The sequence below is a fragment of the Centroberyx gerrardi genome, chromosome 10 (genome assembly GCF_048128805.1).
Source record: "Centroberyx gerrardi isolate f3 chromosome 10, fCenGer3.hap1.cur.20231027, whole genome shotgun sequence".
NCBI lineage: Eukaryota > Metazoa > Chordata > Actinopteri > Beryciformes > Berycidae > Centroberyx > Centroberyx gerrardi.
In genome coordinates this window covers 1,400,947-1,423,994 of record NC_136006.1, presented here as the reverse complement: position 1 = coordinate 1,423,994, position 23,048 = coordinate 1,400,947, and the positions used below count along the sequence as shown (strand labels likewise).

Sequence of the window (23,048 nt, the reverse complement as noted above, 5' to 3'; positions counted from 1 at the left end):
GGCGAAATTCTCTGTGCTTATGTTGTCAGTGAGGGCCCCCGATACGCTGTCAGGCATAGCGGTTTTCCCTCAGACTCATATAAGGTCAGTAAGGAGACCTTTAAATTGGAAGTCATCCTTGTTTTTGACAGACCATTTTATTTTCTAAGCTATCGTTTTCGTTTATTTACTGTGTTAATGCTGCCGTTCATTGCAGCAAAGTGGATGCTTTACAGACTGAATGTGTTTAAGTTTGAAACTACGAGGAGAAGGTTTGCCTACCGCTAGGATAACTGACAATAATATTAGAATAGTTTCTTTTAATGTTAACGGTGTTCTCAATCCAATTAAGAGGAGTAAAATCATATCCAAATTGAAAAAGGATGGGGCTCATATAGTGTTTCTACAAGAGACCCACCTCACGGAGACAGAACATGTCAAGCTGAAAAGAATGGGACTCAAATACTTGTTTTCATCCTCATATAGATCAGGGCATAGGAGAGGAGTAGCTATCTTGATATCAAGTAAGGTTAATTATGAGCATATGTCAGAAATCAAAGATAAAGAAGGCAGATTTGTAATGGTCAGAGAAAAGATAGAGGGGACTTTAATAACTCAACATATATGCCCCTCCAGGGGTAGAGTGGAATTTTTACAAACAAATGTTTGACATGATGGCCACAGAGGCACAGGGAATATTGATCTGTGGGGGAGACTTGAATGTAAGGTTAAACCCTAGACTAGACTCCCACACAGTCGAAGCCTATATGTAGAAAAATTAACACTCTGATGAAAGAAATGGGCATTATAGATGTATGGAGGGATTTATATCCTACTAGCCGAGACTATACATACTTCTCTCTGCACTCTGTTTACTCAAGGATTGATTATTTTTTGATGATAGAGAGGTGTGACATGGGAACAATTGACCTATCTGATCATAGCCCTATTTATATAACCTTGTGTTTGAATGATAGACCAAGATCTACCCTGTGGAGGCTGAATTCAGGTATCTTGAATAGTCACAAACAACAAATGAAGGCTGACACTGAAACCTATCTAGAACAGAATGACAATGGCGAGGTGTCTCCATCCATGCTCTGGGATGCATGTAAAGCTGTGATGAGGGGTAAAATTATAGCCACCACTTCTCAACTTAAGAAGCCAAGGCAAGAAAAACTTAAGAATTTACAGGTGCAGTTAAAGCAATTACAAAGAGATCACAAGGACACTCTAGATCCCAGGATAAATCAAGAAATTAAAAAGATTAGGAATGAAATAGATGAGATATATACACAAGAGTATCAAAAGAAGCTCCTATTCCTCAAATAGAGGTATTATGAAGTGGGAAGTAAATCAATGAAACTTCTGTCTTATAGATTATGTAAAGAACAAGCAGACAATGCTATATATAAAATCAGAAATCCTCAAACAAAAATTGTACAACATGGATTTAAGGATATTCAGCAGAGTTTTGAGGTTTTCTACAAGAACTTGTATTTACAGCCAATCATAGATAACAATATTCAGATAGAGGCATTTCTCAACACTTTGAATTTACCCACAATAGCTGAGGAACAGAATGAGAGCTTAATATCAGAAACATCTGCTGAGGAGTTAGAAACAGCTATTTCCGGACTAAAGGCAAATAAATCCCCGGGCACGGATGGCTTCACCTCTGAGTGGTATAAAGTGCTAAGAGAATCGTTGGTGCCCACATTGCTTTCTACTTTCAATTGGGTATTGAAGGAAGGTGAGATCCCTCCATCACGGAGAGAGGCTATTATCTCGGTTATACCAAAGGAAGGAAAAGACAAGTTAGAATGTGGGAATTTTAGACCCTTCAGCGTTTTAAATGTGGATTATAAACTCTTTACGTCCATATTAGCAAGAAGAATAGACCAAATTTTGCCAGAGCTCATTCATATAGACCAGACAGGTTTCATTCGACAAAGACAAACTCAAGATAATATCAGACTCTCATTACATATAATAAGACATACAGTGAAAAATAAGGTGGAGGCCATTCTTATTGGTTTAGATGCTGAGAAAGCCTTTGACTCTGTCAGGTGGTCTTACCTTTATAAAGTCATGCAGTGATTTGGATTTCATGAGACCATCATTAAAACATTACAGGCACTATATGACAAGCCCTCAGCTAGACTTAAGGTAAATGGTGATCTCTCTAATCCATTTGTGCTAGAACGTGGGATGGGACAAGGTTGTCCAGTCAGCCCCCTCCTCTTTGCTCTATTTATTGAGCCTTTAAGTCAATGGATAAGACAAAACACTACCATCAAATGTATAGGAATGGCTGGAGGGGAACAGAAACTGGCAGCCTTTGCCGATGATGTCTTGATCTACCTGGGGCAACCCGCACAATCATTCCCAGAATTGATGTCACTCCTGGAAGATTATGGGTCTTTCTCAGGTTATAAATTAAATTTACAGAAAGCTCAAGTACTTACTTTGAATTATAAACCTCAACTCAAGCATTAAAGCAGATATCTCAAGATGGAACCTTATCCCATTCCTGAGCTTGAGCTCCAGGGTTGCCTCTGTTAAAATAAATATGCTGCCACGGCTACTATACCTATTTCAAACCTTACCAGTAGAGGTACCCGTACAGCAATTTACTCTAGATTTATTTGGCAAGGGAAAAAACCCAGAATTAGATTCAAAACTATGCATCAAAAGGGAAGGGTGGCATGGCCCTGCCTTGTCTGCGAGATTATTACTATGCAGCCCAGATGAGGCCTCTTATATGTTGGTGTAACCCAGACTACTCATCTAGATGGAAAGAAATCGAATGTGCAATGTCAGAAGAGATCCCAATCCAGGCTGTGATAGGAGATAGAGATCTGATCAAATTTATGTTAGATAAAGAGAACCCGTGGATCAATTTATCACTTAAGATATGGGGGGAGGTAGTGAAAAAGTATAATTTGAAAGCCCCAGAGAGATTACTAAAATGGTGTGCCTATGACACAGACTTTGTCCCTAATAGAACAGACAACAGGTTTAGAAGATGGGCAGCAAAGGGTTTTACTGCCTATTGGACCTGGGTTCATGAGGGGTCACTACAACAATTTTAAATACTTAACACCTGCACAAAATGTCAACAGGCCCTTCAATGCAGCTGAAGCAATATTAGAAAGTTTCAATGTGCCCTCTAGCGGCAAAAAAGGGTATCTCATTTAACATTTGTAATGGCACCACGTAACGGTGGAACAATAAACTGCACTGTAGTAACTAATTAGCACACAAAAATCTAGTAGAATTATATGTAGAGATCACTACAGAATGCCTAAACATTATTTACTAGCATGAATAATAATAATATAATAATAATAATAATAATAATAATAATAATAATAATATAAATATCACAATGGAATTTTTTTTTACAGTTTTCGATCCTTCTCTATCTTGAGTCTCACCTACTTTTGGATTCACCACTCAGAATGGCCAGAGAGGGCACTCAAAGCGCAGTACAAAATAAATGAAGGTCCATCTGGGATTTCACAAAATCTCAAAGCATTGTAATTTGAATCCATTATCGGTCTATATTCTTTCATTTCCATAAGGAGTGTGTCCATATGATATAAATTTGTTAAATGTATTTAATATATACCATATATACCATAAATTATCCTCTTATCCTATCTTATATCAGAGTGTGAGGGTTGTCACAGTAGCCTCATTCAAAGGTGACACTGAAAATTCTCTAAGTTCACTGCTCACAATAGTTATCTTTGCCCATCGAAAAATTATTAATTCTTCTTATTTATCTATCTATCTATCTATCTATCTATCTATCTATCTATCTATCTATCTATCTATCTATCTATCTATCTATCTACAGTTTTGATTTAATGGCGAGTGTATAGTACAGGGAGGTCACAGCAGTAACGTAAAGCTACCAATATGTTTTTGACCAATGGCTGCCTGCTATGGGAACACCCACATGCTGTTGGAATGTCCATGCTGTGCCCACACCCCCTTATCCAGCCTGCAGACATATACTTGGACTTACTGGGGTCTTGGTACAGACACACACATATGTACGGAGGACAGCACATCATTTTTGGTTTGAACAGCAGATGGCACTGAAGCACAAATGCATTCCTGGAATTTGGCTTTGCATTTCTGAGTTCTGAGTTTGCGTTTCTTGGAACTTTGTGGTGTGCTGCTGCTCTTCTATTGGTCAGATCAAAGATTGAGTGAAAGGATTCTAAATTCTAAATTCCTCCCTCTGTGTGTACAGCAGTGGAGAGGTGCGTTAAGAGGTGTTGCACGATCAACTTATCAATCGCCTCGTGAAAATGCAACATCTATTGAGTTATATATTATTTGATGAATTCCCTTCCATTACCATTAGAAGTGGCTGAATTGGGAGAACAATGATGACAATGAGTAGTAGGGAGGGAGGAAGGTTTGGGAATGGAGGAGAGAAAAGAAAACAAGGGGCGAGAAAATAGGTGAGGAAGAAGAGAGATATCAGCAGAGAGAGTGATGAAGATGAAGAGGATGATGCAAAGGAAGGAATAGGGACATCAGTCTCCAAGAGACAGAGAATGAGAGAGAGGGAGGGAGGAAAAGAAGCAAAGGGAAGAGAGAGATAAATCAGCTGTATGATAGAGAGCTTTGGTCAGAAAGCTGCCAGACCTCAGCAGCTTCTCCTCTCCTCCTCTCTCTCTGATGATGGAGACCCTGGAAGGAGGTGAACTCTGCTTTCCACAGCTCCTCAACACTTCCTGCAGGAAGCAGATGCGTCCTCACTCTGAGGCCATGCTCCTCTACATTCTGCTGTCCTCCATCTCTCTGCTCACTGTGGCTCTCAACCTGCTGGTCATCATCTCCGTCTCCCACTACAGGTGGCCATTGATTTTGTCATATACAAATCTTTATAAATCTGGTAGACGTATCAAAAGAAATGGCTGATAGACTAGAACAGAGTTACTGTCACATCTTGGACTTTGATGAGAAGAAAGAAGTTGCTAACCAATGCTTTTGTATTTTTTATAATACTTGATATCTACCACATCTAGTGATGATATATACTACTGATACTACATTAATGAATACAATGCTCCTGTTTCACTCCAGGCAGCTCCACACCCCCACCAACCTCCTCCTCCTCTCCCTGGCTGTCTCAGACTTCCTCGCAGGCCTCCTGATGCCAGTTGAAATCCTGTTCATAGAGGCCTGCTGGTTCCTGGGTGACTTCATGTGTGCTTTGTCTTTCTTTGTTGTCTTTACCATCATCTCTGTCTCTGTAGGAAACATGGTGCTCATATCAGGCGACCGCTATGTGGCTATTTGTGACCCTCTGTGTTACCCCACCAAAATCACTCAGAGAAGAGTTCAAATCTGTGTTTGTCTGTGTTGGGTCTGTTCTGCTTTATTTGGCAGTCTGATTCTAAATGATCACCTGAGAGAACCAGGCAGGTATAATTCCTGTGTTGGAGAGTGTGTGGTCGTTGTTAACTACATCACAGGAGCTGTTGACCTTGTTTTCACTGTTGGGCCAGGCCATGTGGTCAAACAAAGGAACGGCCTACATGTAAGATTAAAAGCCTAAAACCGGCCTAGCAAGGAAATCAGAAACCTGAACTCTAGCCCACCCGCTGGGCTAGGACCTCAAACAAAGGAAAGCAGCGCCAAAATTCCAACAGGCCCTGAAGTTCACACCTAGGTGCGAACTGGCTGAAAGCCAACCTCTGGTCTCTCATTGGACGAGACTCGGGAGAACCCCGGGATGTCCCCATGACGTCACCAAGAGTATAAATTCCAGAGATACCTTTCCTCATCGCCCCTTATTGCGACCCCGTTGCAGAACAAGGTGGTACCTGAACGTTCGAACTGTTCTTTTGTTTAGCCGAGGCACAGTCTTCAACTCGCGGGACGAGACCAGACTGTTCAGTGTTAGCCATAACACTGTGGGATCCAGAAGGAGTAGATATGCTGTTTGTGTATCCGGCATTCTAACTCCTCACACGCACTGCCGTGAGTAGCAGACCTGCAGAAGTGGACTGGAAGAGAATACAGCTGAGGACACTCCTTCCCTCCAAGAAGACAACGTAAGGAGACGTTTCTTCAACCAAGTCGACTCCTGGCTGATATCTTCGCTGCCTACGAGGAAAGCCAGCTGGCCGTTGTTCCGCGCACGGAGACGGTTCCGCAGATATCCTGGAAAACCCGGATCGATAAGACGGACTCTACCACACCGATCACTCGAGAGTGATTCCCAAGTAAGAGGCTTTGGTTCTGGGCAGAGATTAGAATAGGTGTGTTAATTAAGCTTACTGATCAGAAGCTGTATTTGTGCGTATTGGGAAGCGCATCGGACCGCCGCGTCCATATTATGCTGTAAGAATAATACCTCAATCCTTATGCTTGCTGCTTAAGTTGATTGTGTGACTGTAAAGCTGATTTGTGTTAAATTGCATGCCGCTGAGCGTGCACCCATGTTAGTAGCCACCGTATAGAGCCAACATACTGCCCTTTTACCAGTTCAAAGACCAGTAACCCGGCGTACTATTTCCAAGTCGTACCCCGAGTTCCTGTGTGGTAAAAGGCTATTGTTGTGTCTCTAGACGGCGAGTAGAACCTCTAGGTTTACCTTGAGTGTTTCCCCCTTTCTCTCTCTCTCTCTCTCTCTCTCTCCCTTACTAACCCACACACACACACACACACACACACACACACACACATCTCATTACACATTCATTGCTACTCTAGAATTAGATGGTGTTGGTTTAGCTGCCTAACTCCAACTCCATCTTGGTTCCAAAACCCCCTTTGTTCAAACTGCGCGGTCACAGCCGCCATCTTGAACTCTCGCGAGACGTCCCACTCACGTGGTCACGTCCGCCATCTTGCTTTCTCTCTCTCTCTCTCTCTCCCTCACACACACACACACACACACACACACACCCACACACACACACACACACGCACGCATCCATACGTGCCATATGCTGTTTGTGCCTTTATGCTTGTTAGTTAGACTGATAGTTATAGTTGTATAATAAGTTGTTGATTAACTGCAGTGTTATTGATTATTGATTGATATTGCTAAAGTTAAATAAACTCCATTATACTTTTAAAGAGAAGTTGTCTGTGATTCCTTGTGCATATGTGTTGCAATAACTGCTGGTTGTGAGGGCCTGTGTACGAATTCACCCTTCACTGTTCACTCATAAATGTACAGTGGTACTCAACCACTGTCATTTGGGGGTGAACAGCCATTCTGAGACTGTATTGAAGGTTCGGTTATTGGTCCCTGATTCCAGGGTGGTGCCCCGTTTATATTGACTCCCGTCAATAATTTTATGAATATTAATAATTTCACAATTATTAATTATTAATTGCTAATAACCAAACCTGCCCCTATCAAAGCCCAACATCACCTTTATTGTTCCCATTACTGTCATCATAGTTCTGTATATGAGAGTATTTGTGGTGGCTGTGTCTCAGGCTCGTGCCATGCGATCCCACATTGTGGCTGTCACACTCCAGCGTTCAGTGACTGTAACTGCTAAGAAATCTGAGATGAAAGCAGCCAGGACTCTTGGTATTGTCATAGCTGTGTTTCTAATATGTTTTTGTCCACATTACTGTGTCGCTCTTGCAGGCCAGGAGAACGTGGCCAGTCCTTCATTTTTGGTCTTTTTGCTCTATTTTAACTCCTGTCTAAACCCTGTGATCTATGCCTTTTTCTACCCCTGGTTTCGAAAATCTATTAAACTCATTGTTACACTTCAGATACTGCAGCCTGACTCCTGCGATGCCAACATACTGTAGAGAGCAGCAGCACTTGGAGATATTTAAATGAGACCTTTTCTATCAAGAGGAAAATGTTCATATTGTTTTTGAGTCAATGAAAGGACAGAAGTCTGGACAAATGAATAAACATGCAGATATATCCGTAACTGGAATTATCCTTTAAACCTGCAATAAGCGATTTCAGACCCTGTAACCAATCCTGAAACTAACTTGTGCTACGTGGAGATTTCTGTGAGACGTAATGATATAAACAAACAGTTTGCTGTTTTCACCTCTTTCCTAAAGCTTGTTGTCAGTCGGCCTGAGTAATGGTGAATCGATGAAGCGAGCAAGTAAACGTTTTCAACTAGTAAACTTGCTACCTGCCTCTTCACTTGTTATTGTGGGACATGTAACCTTCAGCGGGAGAAAAATCTGGCAAAGCGAGACTGGTAACCGGCGATATTTCTCCTTAGGTACGTTTATTTTAGCCATTAGCCTTTATGCACGTTTGTCCTTAAGGGCTGCCATCGCCTAGTAGCTTTGCTGTGTGTGTTTTTCAAATGTGTTGCGGTTTCTGTCGCCCTTTAGTGGTCAGAAAAAATCTCTTAGTGTAGCTTTAACATTGTGGGCATTTAGGTGACGCTCTTATCCATATCTGCTTACAATAAGTGAACTGTTATAGGTTCAGTATCTTGCTCAAGGACACTTGGACAAGGTATATGGCTGTATATGGACACACATTGGCTGTTGCAGATATGAAACCTGTGTCTTTTCAGTTACAGGTCTGTCTCCAGCTCTGCCTTTGTATTCATATACCTCATATTCAACTTTTAGTGAGAGAGGATCATTTTTTTCTCATTTGAGTCGTTCTTTGATTGCTATATTCATTTTTTGTTTGGTGTTGTTGTTTCTATCCTCTAAATAATTTTTGTAAGCATCATAAATGTTTGTAGGCAAGCACCCAGTTTCGTGTAAGCCGTAAATTCAACATTGTCTATGTATATCACAGAAATTATGATATATTTTCATTACAAAAGTTACTACAAACATTGAGTGTTTTCTTTTCTTCCAGCATACCAGTTTCTGTTTAAAGGGAAACATTTGTTGCATGCGATTGAATAAGACCAACAGCCTGGTTCCCTCTAATGGGCCACAGTTTACTACTCTCCAATGTACTCATTAGATCATTGTCACTTACTTGAACTGAAACATCAAGTCTGTGACTCTTTCACCTAGGTTTCTCCAACAGAGATGACCAGCCAGCTGGTTTAGTTTCAGATAAACCCACAGTGTTTTTGACCTTGTCATTGGGGGCAGGACAGCCTTGTGGTTAGTGAGTTCATCTCCCAGCTGAAGGGCCCAGAGTTGGAACTGCCTTGGCAAACCCCACTCTGCCTGAGCATGGAGAAGGATAGCAACTGTTGAGTTTTATGAAATATGTGGTGTTATGCCCCAAATAGCACTTTTGGTCTGAAAGAAGTATTAGTTAAGAAAGAAGTATTCTATTCTTATTCCAATCGTTGTTTGCTGTATATTATTTATTTAATTGTTTTTCTCAATCCAGTCACAGTCTTAAGCCTCATCAAATGTTTTTAGGTAAACACACACAAGGCAGAAGAATACAGCATCACTGTTCATATTTTTGTCCCATATGGATACACCCATAAAATCAGACACAAGGTGTACAATTTTAATAAATCAAAATGAAGTAAAGCTTCAGAAATCATGGTCTCTATGAGACAGTCTGTGTCTCCCTCTCCTGTTTATTGTTAGGTATAACCTGCACTTTTATATTGTCCATCATGTGGCACTGATATTTACCTTATAGCATTTTAGCTGATGCTCTTATCCAGAGTGATTTTCAATGAGGGAGCAGGTAGGGTTCAATGTCTCTGTAACCCTGTCTTGGTGCTCATGGGAAAACTATTTCAGTCTCATTTCAGTCCTCGTTGTTGTGTTTTTTCCTCAAAATATATATATACGCTATATATATATATATACACAAACAGTATATATACAGTATTGTATAATATATACATATATATATATATATGTATATATATATATATATATATATATTATACATTATACAGTACTGTCTGACACAGTGACACAATACAGTGTGACACCAAACCTTCAATAAATAGTTTGAGTTCATGTGTGTCTTTTGTTGGTCCGTGTATTTTTTGGTCATTCTATTTTCTTTTCAGAAACGGAAATGAATGGTGATTTGGTTTCAATTTCAAAATCCCAAAATGAAAAACTAGCACTAGAATAAAAATCCTGCTTGACAAAAATGGTGGTCTGTGTACTTTTTGGTCATTCTATTTCCTTTTCCAAAACCAAAATTAAAAAATGAAAAAAGAATGGTAATTTGATTTTCATTTCCAAATCACTCTGCGTCTGACTTGATATTTTATCGATGGGACCAACATATGTATGAAAAATTATGAAGGGGTATCTGTCCACGAAAGGAGCGCATGCTGCAGAGGGATGAATTGCACCAGTTAAAATACAATTGTTATAGTTGTCATGAAGTAATGACAGTAGCTCTGAGAACTCTGTCAGGAACAAGGGACAGTGCTTTGGAGGCCTATAAATTGTCACTGCAATAATTGGTGGCTGACATTGTAGCTTAACGGCATTGTATTCAAAAGAGGTAAAAATCCCCAGGTCAATGTCTCTACCCTTCAGCATCTCAGAATAAATAGCAGCCGTCCCCCCACCTATCCTTCCTTCCCTGAATGAGTGTAAGAAAGTGAAACTGGGAGGGGAGGCTTGATAAGGAAAGTCTTATTGGACAAAGCACAAATGTTCAGAAGAGACATTTTCATAATTAATGTCAATCAATGTTTTCTGTTAAAATGCGTGCACTAGGGTGAATACCATCTCTCCTGAAAAAGGATGGGCGATTCCAGAACAGATTAAAATTATCAATAAAAACCCTATTGTTTACGGAGTAGAATGACTGCAGCCAGGTGTGGAGACTTAGCGTTCTGCTGCAACACCCAATACCTCTACCAGGCCCTCCGCTACTGCGTTCCAGAGCTCAGACGTAAACTGTGGGCCTCGGTCAGAGGAGAGATCAGATGGGGTGCTGAACCGGGCGACCCAGGACCCGATGAACGCCCGGGCCACCTTGGCGGACGTCGTCGACGACAGCGGGACGGCTTCCGGCCATCGAGTGGTCCTGTCCACCATGGTGAGGAGGTAAGTGAAACCGTGGGAGGGGGTAAGGGGGCCCACCAGGTCCACATTGACGTGGTCGAACCTCCTTTTGGGCACCTGGAACGGTGCCAGGGGGGCTTTGGTGTGGCGGTGCACTTTAGAGCACTGGCACTCCACGCAGGTGCCAACCCAGTCTCTCACGTCTTTTTTGAGCCCATGACAGACGAACCTGGCCGCCACCAGCTTTACAGATGGCTTTTTGCCCGGGTGGGAGAGACCATGGACGGCGGCCATGGACACACACCGTCTCCAACCAGAGGGAACAACGAGCCGGGGCTGACCCATGGAGACGTCGCACAGGAGTGTGTTGCCGGCATCATCGAAAACCACGTCCTCCAGCTGCAGCCCTGTGACAGCCGTCCTGTAAGCCTGCACGTCCGGGTTGGCGGCCTGATCAGCTGCCATGCGAGCGTAGTCAAGTCCCAAGTGAACGGCCCCCACGATGGCCCGGGAGAGGCAGTCGGCAACGAGGTTGGCTTTGCCAGCGACATGCCGTATGTCCGTGGTGAACTCCGAAATGTAGGAGAGCTGCCGCTGTTGGCGGGCGGACCACGGTTCGGCCACCTTAGCCATGGCGAACGCCAGCGGTTTGTGGTCCACAAACGCCGGGAACTGGCGGCCCTCCAGCAGGAAACGGAAATGTCGAATGGCGAGGAAGAGGCAGAGGAGCTCCCGATGGAAGGTGCTGTACTTCCGTTCACTGGGGCGTAACTTGCGGCTGAAGAAAGCGAGCGGTTGCCAGGCACTGCCCACCCACTGCTCATGCACCGCACCGACGGCATAATCCGAAGCGTCTGTGGTGATGGCAATCGGGGCCGTGGGTGACGGGTGCACCAGCATTGCGGCGTTAGCCAGAGCAGTCTTAGCGTCCGTAAACGCCTTGTCCCTCTCCGCGGACCAGTCCACCGCGTGTTTGGGGGCCTTGACTTTCAGAGCCTCGTACAGGGGTCGCATGAGTCGAGCAGCTTGGGGGATAAAGCGGTGGTAAAAGTTCACCATGCCGAGGAACTCCTGCAGGGACTTGATCGTGAGCGGGCACGAGAAGTTCGTGACGGTGTCCACCTTCGACGGGAGGGGGACTGCCCCGTCTTCGGTGATGCAGTGACCAAGGAAGTCGATGGTGGTCAGCCCGAACTGGCACTTGGCTGGGTTGGCGATCATCCCGTGCTGGCTGAGCCACTCGAAGAGAGTCCGAAGGTGGGACAGGTGTTCCGCTTTGGAGGTGCTCGCGACGAGGATGCCGTCCAGATAGACGAAAAGGAAAGGCAGGTCCCCTAGCACCGAGTCCATGAGGTGCTGGAAGGTCTGTGCGGCGTTCTTAAGGCCGAACGGCATGCGCAGGAACTCGAACAGTCCGAATGGGGTGATCACCGCCGTTTTGGGGACGTCCAGCGGGTGGACGGGCACCTGGTGGTATCCACGAACGAGGTCCACTTTGGAAAAGATGACTTTCCCCGCCAGGCGGGCGGAAACGTCCTGGATGTGCGGAACCGGGTAGCGGTCCGGCGTCGACACATTGTTGAGATGGCGTTAATCGCTGCACAGGCGCCACCCAACGTTGGGCTTTGGGGCGATGTGGAGGGGTGAAGCCCATGGGCAGTTGGAGCAGCAAATGATGCAGAAGCGTTGCATAGTCTCAAACTCCGTCCTAGCGATGGCGAGCTTGGCCGGGTCGAGGCGCCGGGCCCGGGCGTAGACTGGGGGGGCGGTGGTGGCGATGTGGTGTTCCTCCCCGTGCTTGGCGGTGGATGACGAGAAGGTGGGCTGCGCGAGGTCCGGGAACTCGGCGAGAAGACGGAGAAACTCGTCCGCGGCGGACAGCATGCTAGACAGTCTGATGGAGTCTGCTCTGCTGAGTGTACACGCGTATGAACTGAAGGTGACAGTGTCGATCAAGCGGCGGTGTTTGACATCCACCAGCAGTCCATAGGCGCATAGGAAATCCACGCCGAGGATGGAGACGGTCACTTTCGCCGTGACAAAGTCCCAGCCAAACCGCTGTCCGCTGAAACACAGCGCCACGTACCTCGTGCCTTAGGTGCGGATGGGGCTGCCGTTAGCGGCTTCCATGGGGGGGCCGTGTCCGCCGACCAGGATGTCCACTCCCGATGCGGGCAGGACACTCTTCTACGCGCCTGTGTCACACAGGAAACGCCGTCCGGAGATGGTGTCCTGGATGAACAGCAGCCTGCCTGTTCGGCCGATGCTCAGGGCCACTGAGCGCCGGCCCCGCCGTTTCCCGCCACGCTGAAGCTGCATGGCGATCGGCACCGCTTGGCTTTGGGCCCAAACTTTGCGTGGTAAAAACACAGGCCGGGGTCCTGCCGCCGACGAGGAGCTGTTGCTACGGTGGCGACCGTTGTGCCTCCAGGCAGTGGTGAAAGAGCTGGGGCAGGAAGTAACGCAGCCGCGCAGTGTTGTTGACCAGCCAGGAAAAATTTATCAGCCACCTCGGCCAGAGCACGGCAGTCAGTGATGGCGGTGTTGGCCAAGGCAGCCCGTACCTGGGAAGGCAGCTGTCGCAGGAACAGGTGGATGAAGAGGAAATCGGGTTTGTGCCCACCCAGGAGATCCAGCATCCTGTCCATGAGCTCAGACGGCTTGCTGTCGCCGAGGCCTTGCAGAGAGAAGAGCCAGCTAGCCCGCTCGGCGTCGGAAAGTTCAAAAGCTCTCAACAGATGGGCTTTGAGTGTCTCATATTTATCCTGCTGCGGGGGAGTTTTGAGGAGGTTCACCACTCGGGATGCAGTTGAACTCCCGAGGGCCGACACCACGCAAAAGTATCTTGTGGCGTCCGCGGTGATCTCCCGAAGCGCGAACTGCGCTTCCGTCTGGGCGAACCAGGCCGAGGCCGACAATTCCCAGAACTCCGGCAATTTGAGGGAAACTGCGTTAGTCGGCATGTTCGTGAAGAGCTGTCACTGGAAACGTCCAGCAGACAAACGTCGGGGTCACCAGTGTAGAAGTGGCAGGAATATGGAGACGGACAACTTCTCTCGTTGACTACATCAACTCATGTGTCATTTATTTTAAACCCACAGAGTAAGACCATTTACATTGCGCTGCCCAAAAACACAACAACACTACGTCAAGCTGACGTCACTCAGAAAACCAGACGTTCTTAAAGGGACCGTGTCTCCTTAACCCTGAGAAGCACACAATATAACTGCGTGTGTTAAACATACCCAAACCACAGATTATGGTGAATAATGTCCATAGAGTCCGCCACAATATAATGAATGTGTCATGAAGTGGACAGAAGACAGTCTGGGCAGAATGAAACATCTTATGTGGTGAATTTGTGAAATTCAGTAGAGTGGATTCTCTGCACAACCTGTTTGCAGTGGACTTGAATCACCAGGAAGGGTGGTGAGGATTGTAGTGGCACAGCTGAAATGCATGAGTAATCAGTGTAGGTGTGTATATAAGCTGTGTTTCAGAGCTGACCAGACAGAGAGCCGTGGGACCAGAAGACAACTTGCCGCTGTGCTGTAGAGAAAGGACTCGCTCCCTCCGAAACCCTGCCGAAGGAAGGAAGGAAGGAAGGAAGGAAGGAAGGAAGGAAGGAAGGAAGGAAGGAAGGAAGGAAGGAAGGAAGGAAGGAAGGAAGGAAGGAAGGAAGGAAGGAAGGAAGGAAGGAAGGAAGGAAGGAAGGAAGGAAGGAAGGAAGGAAGGAAGGAAGGAAGGAATATGGACAACTAGAGTACAAACCAGGAAAGTAAACTGTTGTGCTTGTGGGCCATGAAGTTGAAAACGTTTGGTAATTAAAGCACAGAGCATAAAATTCCTTCAGAATGTATGATTACACACAATTAATTGTGCAACCCTTGCATGGAGTCATACCTCTTTCACAGTGTGTGGAAAGAGTCACAGCACCTCAATCAACTACATTCTACACCTACAGACTTTTTATTTTTTTTATTTTAACATTGATCATATCTCTCCCCAACCCTATTTTTGGAGACAAGAGGTTTTCTGTCATCCACAATAAACTGAAAGCAACCTCTTACATTGGAGGAGGAAGAGGTCAGTAAGAGGAAAGAGGTGACGAGGTGGAAGACTGAAAAATGTAGGAGCAACAGAGAAATAAGACAGCAGAGGGATTGGGAAGGAAGGAGGGGAGAGGAAAGGAGATAAGGAGGGAGAAGACACATGAGGAAGAGAAAGGAAAGGACAGCAGAGAGAGTGATGATGATGAAAGAAGATGATGCAGAGGAAGTGAGGGCAGGAGGGACATCAGTCTCTATGGGAGTGGGGGGGTGGCAAAAAGGGAAAAGTATGATAGAGAGCTTTGGTCAGAAAGCTGCCAGACCTCAGCAGCTTCTCCTCTCCTCCTCTCTCTCTGATGATGGAGACCCTGGAAGGAGGCGAACTCTGCTTTCCACAGCTGCTCAACACTTCCTGCAGGAAGCAGATGCGTCCTCACTCTGAGGCCATGCTCATTTACATTCTGCTGTCCTCCATCTCTCTTCTCACTGTGGCTCTCAACCTGCTGGTCATCATCTCCGTCTCCCACTATAGGTGGCCATAGATTTTGTCATATACAAATCTTTATAAATCTGGCAGATGTATCAAAAGAAATGGCTGATAGACTAGAAGAGACTTAGAAGTAAGAGAAGAAAGAAGTTGCTAAACAATGCTTTTGTATTGTTAGAATGCCTGATATCTGCCATATCTACTGATTAGATATACTACTGATACTGCAAATATTAATGAATACAATGCTCCTGTTTTTCTCCAGGCAGCTCCACACCCCCACCAACCTCCTCCTCCTCTCCCTGGCTGTCTCAGACCTCCTCGCAGGCCTCCTCTTGATACCGACTGAAATCCTCCTTGGAGGGTCCTGCTGGTTCCTGGGTGACCTCATGTGTGCTTTGTCTTTCTTTGCTGTCTTTACCATCATCTCTGTCTCAGTAGGAAACATGGTGCTGATATCAGTCGACCGCTATGTGGCTATTTGTGACCCTCTGTGTTACCCCACCAAAGTCACTCAGAGAAGAGTTCAAATCTGTGTTTGTCTGTGTTGGGTCTGCTCTTTTTTCTATGGCAGTCTGATTCTAAATGATCACCTGAGAGAACCAGGCAGGTATACTTCCTGTGTTGGAGAGTGTGTGGCTGTTTTTAACTACATTGCAGGAACTGTTGACCTTGTTTTCACCTTTATTGGTCCCATAACTGTCATCATAGTTCTGTATATGAGAGTATTTGTGGTGGCTGTGTCTCAGGCTCGTGCCATGCGATCCCACACTGTGGCTGTCACACTCCAGCATTCAGTGACTGTAACTGCTAAGAAATCTGAGAGGAAAGCAGCCAGGACTCTTGGTATTGTCATAGCTGTGTTTCTAATATGTTTTTGTCCACATTACCTTGTCGCTCTTGCAGGCCAGGAGAACGTAGTAAGTTCTTCATTTTTGGTCTTTTTGTTCTATTTTAACTCCTGTTTAAACCCTGTGATCTATGCCTTTTTCTACCCCTGGTTTAGAAAATCTATTAAACTCATTGTTACACTTCAGATACTGCAGCCTGACTCCTGTGAGGCCAACATACTGTAGAGAGCAGCAGCACTTGGAGATATTTAAATGAGACCTTTTCTATCAAGAGGAAAATGTTCATATTGTTTTTGAGTCAATGAAAGGACAGAAGTCTGGACAAATGAATAAACATGCAGATATATCCGTAACTGGAATTATCCTTTAAACCTGCAATAAGCGATTTCAGACCCTGTAACCAATCCTGAAACTATCGTGTGCTACGTGGAGATTTCCGTGAGACGTAATGATATAAACAAACAGTTTGCTGTTTTCACCTCTTTCCTAAAGCTTGTTGTCAGTCGGCCTGAGTAATGGTGAATCGATGAAGCGAGCAAGTAAACGTTTTCAACTAGTAAACTTGCTACCTGCCTCTTCACTTGTTATTGTGGGACATGTAACCTTCAGCGGGAGAAAAATCTGGCAAAGCGAGACTGGTAACCGGCGATATTTCTCCTTAGGTACGTTTATTTTAGCCATTAGCCTTTATGCACGTTTGTCCTTAAGGGCTGCCATCGCCTAGTAGCTTTGCTGTGTGTGTTTTTCAAATGTGTTGCGGTTTCTGTCGCCCTTTAGTGGTCAGAAAAAATCTCTTAGTGTAGCTTTAACATTGTGGGCATTTAGGTGACGCTCTTATCCATATCTGCTTACAATAAGTGAACTGTTATAGGTTCAGTATCTTGCTCAAGGACACTTGGACAAGGTATATGGCTGTATATGGACACACATTGGCTGTTGCAGATATGAAACCTGTGTCTTTTCAGTTACAGGTCTGTCTCCAGCTCTGCCTTTGTATTCATATACCTCATATTCAACTTTTAGTGAGAGAGGATCATTTTTTTCTCATTTGAGTCGTTCTTTGATTGCTATATTCATTTTTTGTTTGGTGTTGTTGTTTCCATCCTCCAAATAATTTTTGTAAGCATCATAAATGTTTGTAGGCAAGCACCCAGTTTCGTGTAAGCCGTAAATTCAACATTGCCTATGTATATCACAGAAATTATGATATATTTTCATTACAAAAGTTACTACAAACATTGAGTGTTTTCTTTTCTTCCAGCATACCAGTTTCTGTTTAAAGGGAAACATTTGTTGCATGCGATTGAATAAGACCAACAGCCTGGTTCCCTCTAATGGGCCACAGTTTACTACTCTCCAATGTACTCATTAGATCATTGTCACTTACTTGAACTGAAACATCAAGTCTGTGACTCTTTCACCTAGGTTTCTCCAACAGAGATGACCAGCCAGCTGGTTTAGTTTCAGATAAACCCACAGTGCTTTTGACCTTGTCATTGGGGGCAGGACAGCCTTGTGGTTAGTGAGTTCATCTCCCAGCTGAAGGGCCCAGAGTTGGAACTGCCTTGGCAAACCCCACTCTGCCTGAGCAGAGAGAAGGATAGCAACTGTTGAGTTTTATGAAATATGTGGTGTTAGATTATGCCCCGAATAGCACTTTTGGTCTGAAAGAAGTATTAGTTAAGAAAGAAGTATTCTATTCTTATTTCAATCGTTGTTTGCTGTATATTATTTATTTGATTGTTTTTCTCAATCCAGTCACAGTCTTAAGCCTCATCAAATGTTTTTAGGTAAACACACACAAGGCAGAAGATTACAGCATCACTGTTCATATTTTTGTCCCATATGGATACACCCATAAAATCAGACACAAGGTGCACAATTTTAATAATCAAAATGAAGTAAAGCTTCAGAAATCATGGTCTCTATGAGACAGTCTGTGTCTCCCTCTCCTGTTTATTGTTAGGTATAACCTGCACTTTTATATTGTCCATCATGTGGCACTGATATTTACCTTTTAGCATTTTAGCTGATGCTCTTATCCAGAGTGATTTGCAATGAGGGAGCAGGTAGGGTTCAATGTCTCTGTAACCCTGTCTTGGTGCTCATGGGAAAACCATTTCAGTCTCATTTCAGTCCTCGTTGTTGTGTTTTTTCCTCAAAATATATATATACGCTATATATATATATATACACAGTATATATACAGTACGGTATAATATATATATATATATATATATATATGTGTGTTTATAAATATGTATATATATATATATATATGTATATATATACAGTACTGTATGATCCAGTGACACAATACAGTGTGACACCAAACCTTCAATAAATAGTTTGAGTTCATGTGTGTCTTTTGTTGGTCCATGTATTTTTTGGTCATTCTATTTTCTTTTCAGAAACAGAAATGAATGGTGATTTGGTTTCAATTTCAAAATCCCAAAATGAAAAACTAGCGCTAGAATAAAAATCCTGCTTGACAAAAATGGTGGTCTGTGTACTTTTTGGTCATTCTATTTCCTTTTCCAAAACCAAAATTAAAAAATGAAAAAAGAATGGTAATTTGATTTTCATTTCCAAATCACTCTGCATCTGACTTGATATTTTATCGATGGGACCAACATATGTATGAAAAATTATGAAGGGGTATCTGTCCACGAAAGGAGCGCATGCTGCAGAGGGACGAATTGCACCAGTTAAAATACAATTGTTATAGTTGTCATGAAGTAATGACAGTAGCTCTGAGAACTCTGTCAGGAACAAGGGACAGTGCTTTGGAGGCCTATAAATTGTCACTGCAGTAATTGGTGGCTGACATTGTAGCTTAACGGCATTGTATTCAAAAGAGGTAAAAATCCCCAGGTCAATGTCTCTACCCTTCAGCATCTCAGAATAAATAGCAGCCGTCCCCCCACCTATCCTTCCTTCCCTGAATGAGTGTGAGAAAGTGAAACTGGGAGGGGTGGCTTGATAAGGAAAGTCTTATTAGACAAAGCACAAATGTTCAGAAGAGACATTTTCATAATTAATGTCAATCAATGTTTTCTGTTAAAATGCGTGCACTAGGGTGAATACCATCTCTCCTGAAAAAGGATGGGCGATTCCAGAACAGATTAAAATTATCAATAAAAACCCTATTGTTTACGGAGTAGAATGACTGCAGCCAGGTGTGGAGACTTAGCGTTCTGCTGCAACACCCAATACCTCTACCAGGCCCTCCGCTACTGCGTTCCAGAGCTCGGACGTAAACTGTGGGCCTCGGTCAGAGGAGAGATCAGATGGGGTGCCGAACCGGGCGACCCAGGACCCGATGAACGCCCGGGCCACCTTGGCGGACGTCGTCGACGACAGCGGGACGGCTTCCGGCCATCGAGTGGTCCTGTCCACCATGGTGAGGAGGTAAGTGAAAGCGTGGGAGGGGGGAAGGGGGCCCACCAGGTCCACGTTGACGTGGTCGAACCTCCTTTCAGGCACCTGGAACGGCGTCAGGGGGGCTTTGGTGTGGCGGTGCACTTTAGAGCACTGGCACTCCACGCAGGTGCCAGCCCAGTCTCTCACGTCTTTTTTGAGCCCATGACAGACGAACCTGGCCGCCACCAGCTTCACAGATGGCTTTTTGCCCGGGTGGGAGAGGCCATGGACGGCGGCCATGGACACACGCCGTCTCCAACCAGAGGGAACAACGAGCCGGGGCTGACCCATGGAGACGTCGCACAGGAGTGTGTTGTCGGCATCATCGAAAACCACGTCCTCCAGCTGCAGCCCTGTGACAGCCGTCCTGTAAGCCTGCACGTCCGGGTTGGCGGCCTGATCAGCTGCCATGCGAGCGTAGTCAAGTCCCAAGTGAACGGCCCCGACGATGGCCCGGCAGAGGCAGTCGGCAACGAGGTTGGCTTTGCCAGCGACATGCCGTATGTCCGTGGTGAACGGCCCTCCACCAGGAAACGGAAATGTCGAATGGCGAGGAAGAGGCCGAGGAGCTCCCGATGGAAGGTGCTGTACTTCCGTTCACTGGGGCGTAACTTGCGGCTGAAGAAAGCGAGCGGTTGCCAGGCACTGCCCACCCACTGCTCATGCACCGCGCCAACGGCATAATCCGAAGCGTCCGTGGTGGTGGTGATCGGGGCCGTGGGAGACGGGTGCGCCAGCATTGCGGCATTAGCCAGAGCAGTCTTAGCGTCCGTAAACGCCTTGTCCCTCTCCGTGGACCAGTCCACCGTGTGTTTGGGGGCCTTGACTTTCAGAGCCTCGTACAGGGGTCGCATGAGTCGAGCAGCTTGGGGGATTAAGCGGTGGTAAATGTTCACCATGCCGAGGAACTCCTGCAGGGACTTGATCGTGAGCGGGCGCGAGAAGTTCGTGACGGTGTCCACCTTCGACGGGAGGGGGACTGCCCCGTCTTTGGTGATGCGGTGACCAAGGAAGTCGATGGTGGTCAGCCCGAACTGGCACTTGGCTGGGTTGGCGATCAGCCCGTGCCGGCTGAGCCGCTCGAAGAGAGTCCGAAGGTGGGACAGGTGTTCCGCTTTGGAGATGCTGGCGACGAGGATGTCGTCCAGATAGACGAAAAGGAAAGGCAGGTCCCCTAGCACCGAGTCCATGAGGTGCTGGAAGGTCTGTGCGGCGTTCTTAAGGCCAAACAGCATGCGCAGGAACTCGAACAGTGGGGTGATCACCGGTGTTTTGGGGACGTCCAGCAGGTGGACGGGCACCTGGTGGTATCCACGAACGAGGTCCACTTTGGAAAAGATGACTTTCCCCGCTAGGTGGGCCGAAAAGTCCTGGATGTGCAGGACCGGGTAGCGGTCCGGCGTCGACACGTTGTTGAGACGGCGGTAATCACTGCACGGGCGCCATCCACCGTTTGTCACGGCTCTTGCCATGACTCTAGTTTTCCTTGTGTTTCTCGTTGTTCCCTGCCCCCTGTGTGTCTCCGCCTCCCTGGTTTGTCTTTCTGTGTTTGTCTGTGTCTGTCGTGTGTGGCGTGGGCGTGGCTCCCTCTCCTTCCCAGCTCCTGGGCTCCTGAGTTGCTGACACACCTGAACCTCATCACTCATCACCTCCTGTATATCAACCCCGGCGTACCTACCAGTGGTCGCTAGATTGTTCCACCAACTCCGTGGATTTCCTCCATGAGTCTCTCCACCTGCCCACGCCACATCTGCCAGCCACCCAGCTTTCCTGCCTGTCCGCCAGCTCGTTACACACCAACCCGAGCTCCAGCCAGCCGTCTCGCTCGCCGGCTAACCCACCAGCTCGTCAGCTCGCCGGCCAGTCCAGTTCCGATCATCTTCCCTACTCCGGCTGCCTGCCTTCATCTCACCACTACTAATTCCAACCTCCAATAAACCTCTTTTCCTTTTATACTTTGTCCGTGTCTGCATTTGGGTCCAAGAAGACAACCACTCCTAACAGAACAATCTGGCCAAGAATGGACCCAGCAGACACTGACACCCTCCGCCAGGCTATCGCTAACCAGGGCGCACTCGTGGGCCAACACGACCAGACCCTCCGGGACGTGATAGAGACCCTGCGGTCACTTACCTCCAGTGTGTCCCAGCTGACTGGACAAATGGACCAAGTCGCTGCGCAGTTTTTGGCTCCCCTGACCGGGACTTCAGGTCTACCCTCTGCCGGTCCTTCACCTCCTCCGCCGCCAGCCATTCCGGCTCCGCTTCCTAGAGAACCTTTCGTCCCGACGCCTGAACGCTACACAGGAGATCTGGGAACTTGCCGTCGATTCCTCCTGCAATGTTCCCTTGTGTTTGAACAACAACCCTCCACGTGTATCTCAGATAAGTCCCGTATAGCCTATGTCATTGGGCTTTTGAGTGGTCAAGCTTCTCTTTGGGCCACAGCTGTTTGGGAGAGTCAGTCTGAGATTTGTAGTTCATATGACAGATTTGTAACAGAGATGAAGAAGGTTTTCGGTCATCCCGTTCGAGGCAAGGAAGCCTCAAAACGGCTCCTTTCTCTCCGTCAAAATTCTCTGTCAGTAGCAGAATATGCAGTAGAGTTCAGAATTCTAGCGGTAGAGAGTGGGTGGAATGAGGAGTCTTTACTGGGAGTTTTTCTCAACGGTCTCAGTGAGAGCCTTAAGGATGAGCTAGCGGCTAGGAATGAGACGACTAGTTTGGACTCCCTCATTTCCCTCTCGATTAGGCTTGACAACCGCCTTAGAGAGCGCCGCAGGGAGAAAGCTAGCCGTTCTTCCGTTTCCTCTCCTAGTTGCACCCCTAGAATCCCCTCTCGTAGCAGCTCTAACCAGTCAGTCTCCCTCGGGGTTACTGCCAGTCAGTCGTCTGTAGTCGCCGTGGACGAGCCCATGCAGGTGGGTCGAACCCGTCTTTCCCCAGCGGAGCGTCAGCGACGGATGAGGACCGGCGCCTGCATCTACTGTGGCCAGGACGGTCACTTTCTGGCAGCATGTCCGCTTCGGCCAAAAGAGGAGGCTCGTCAGTGACTGTGGGGGTACTGATGAGCCATACCACCATCTCTTCAACTCCCCGCACTCGTATGCAGTTCCATGCTTCCCTGCTCTGGAAGGAAGATTCCATCCCGGTGCTTGCTCTAGTTGATTCCGGCGCTGATGCGAATTTCATTGATGCCAATCTGGTTTCCCAAGCTGGCATTTCCACCGAGGCCCTTTCTTCCACGCTGGATGCTAATGCACTGGATGGCAGGCTTCTGGCTCGGGTCACCCACCGTTCCGTACCCCTCAACCTCCTC

The 23,048-nt window shown here is 46.2% G+C and overlaps 1 protein-coding gene and 1 pseudogene across 1 annotated transcript; both read left to right on the top strand.

Annotated features, from left to right (window-relative positions):
* The first annotated feature begins 4,613 nt into the window (after positions 1-4,613).
* LOC139916945 (trace amine-associated receptor 13c-like) lies at positions 4,614-7,788 on the top strand (annotated as a pseudogene).
* A 7,540-nt stretch (positions 7,789-15,328) lies between these two features.
* On the top strand, positions 15,329-16,532 carry LOC139916948 (trace amine-associated receptor 13c-like). The gene is made up of 2 exons (XM_071905952.2): positions 15,329-15,501; positions 15,722-16,532. The coding sequence occupies exons 1-2, from the start codon at positions 15,329-15,331 to the stop codon at positions 16,530-16,532; spliced, it is 984 nt and encodes a 327-aa protein (XP_071762053.2).
* Positions 16,533-23,048: the final 6,516 nt, after the last annotated feature.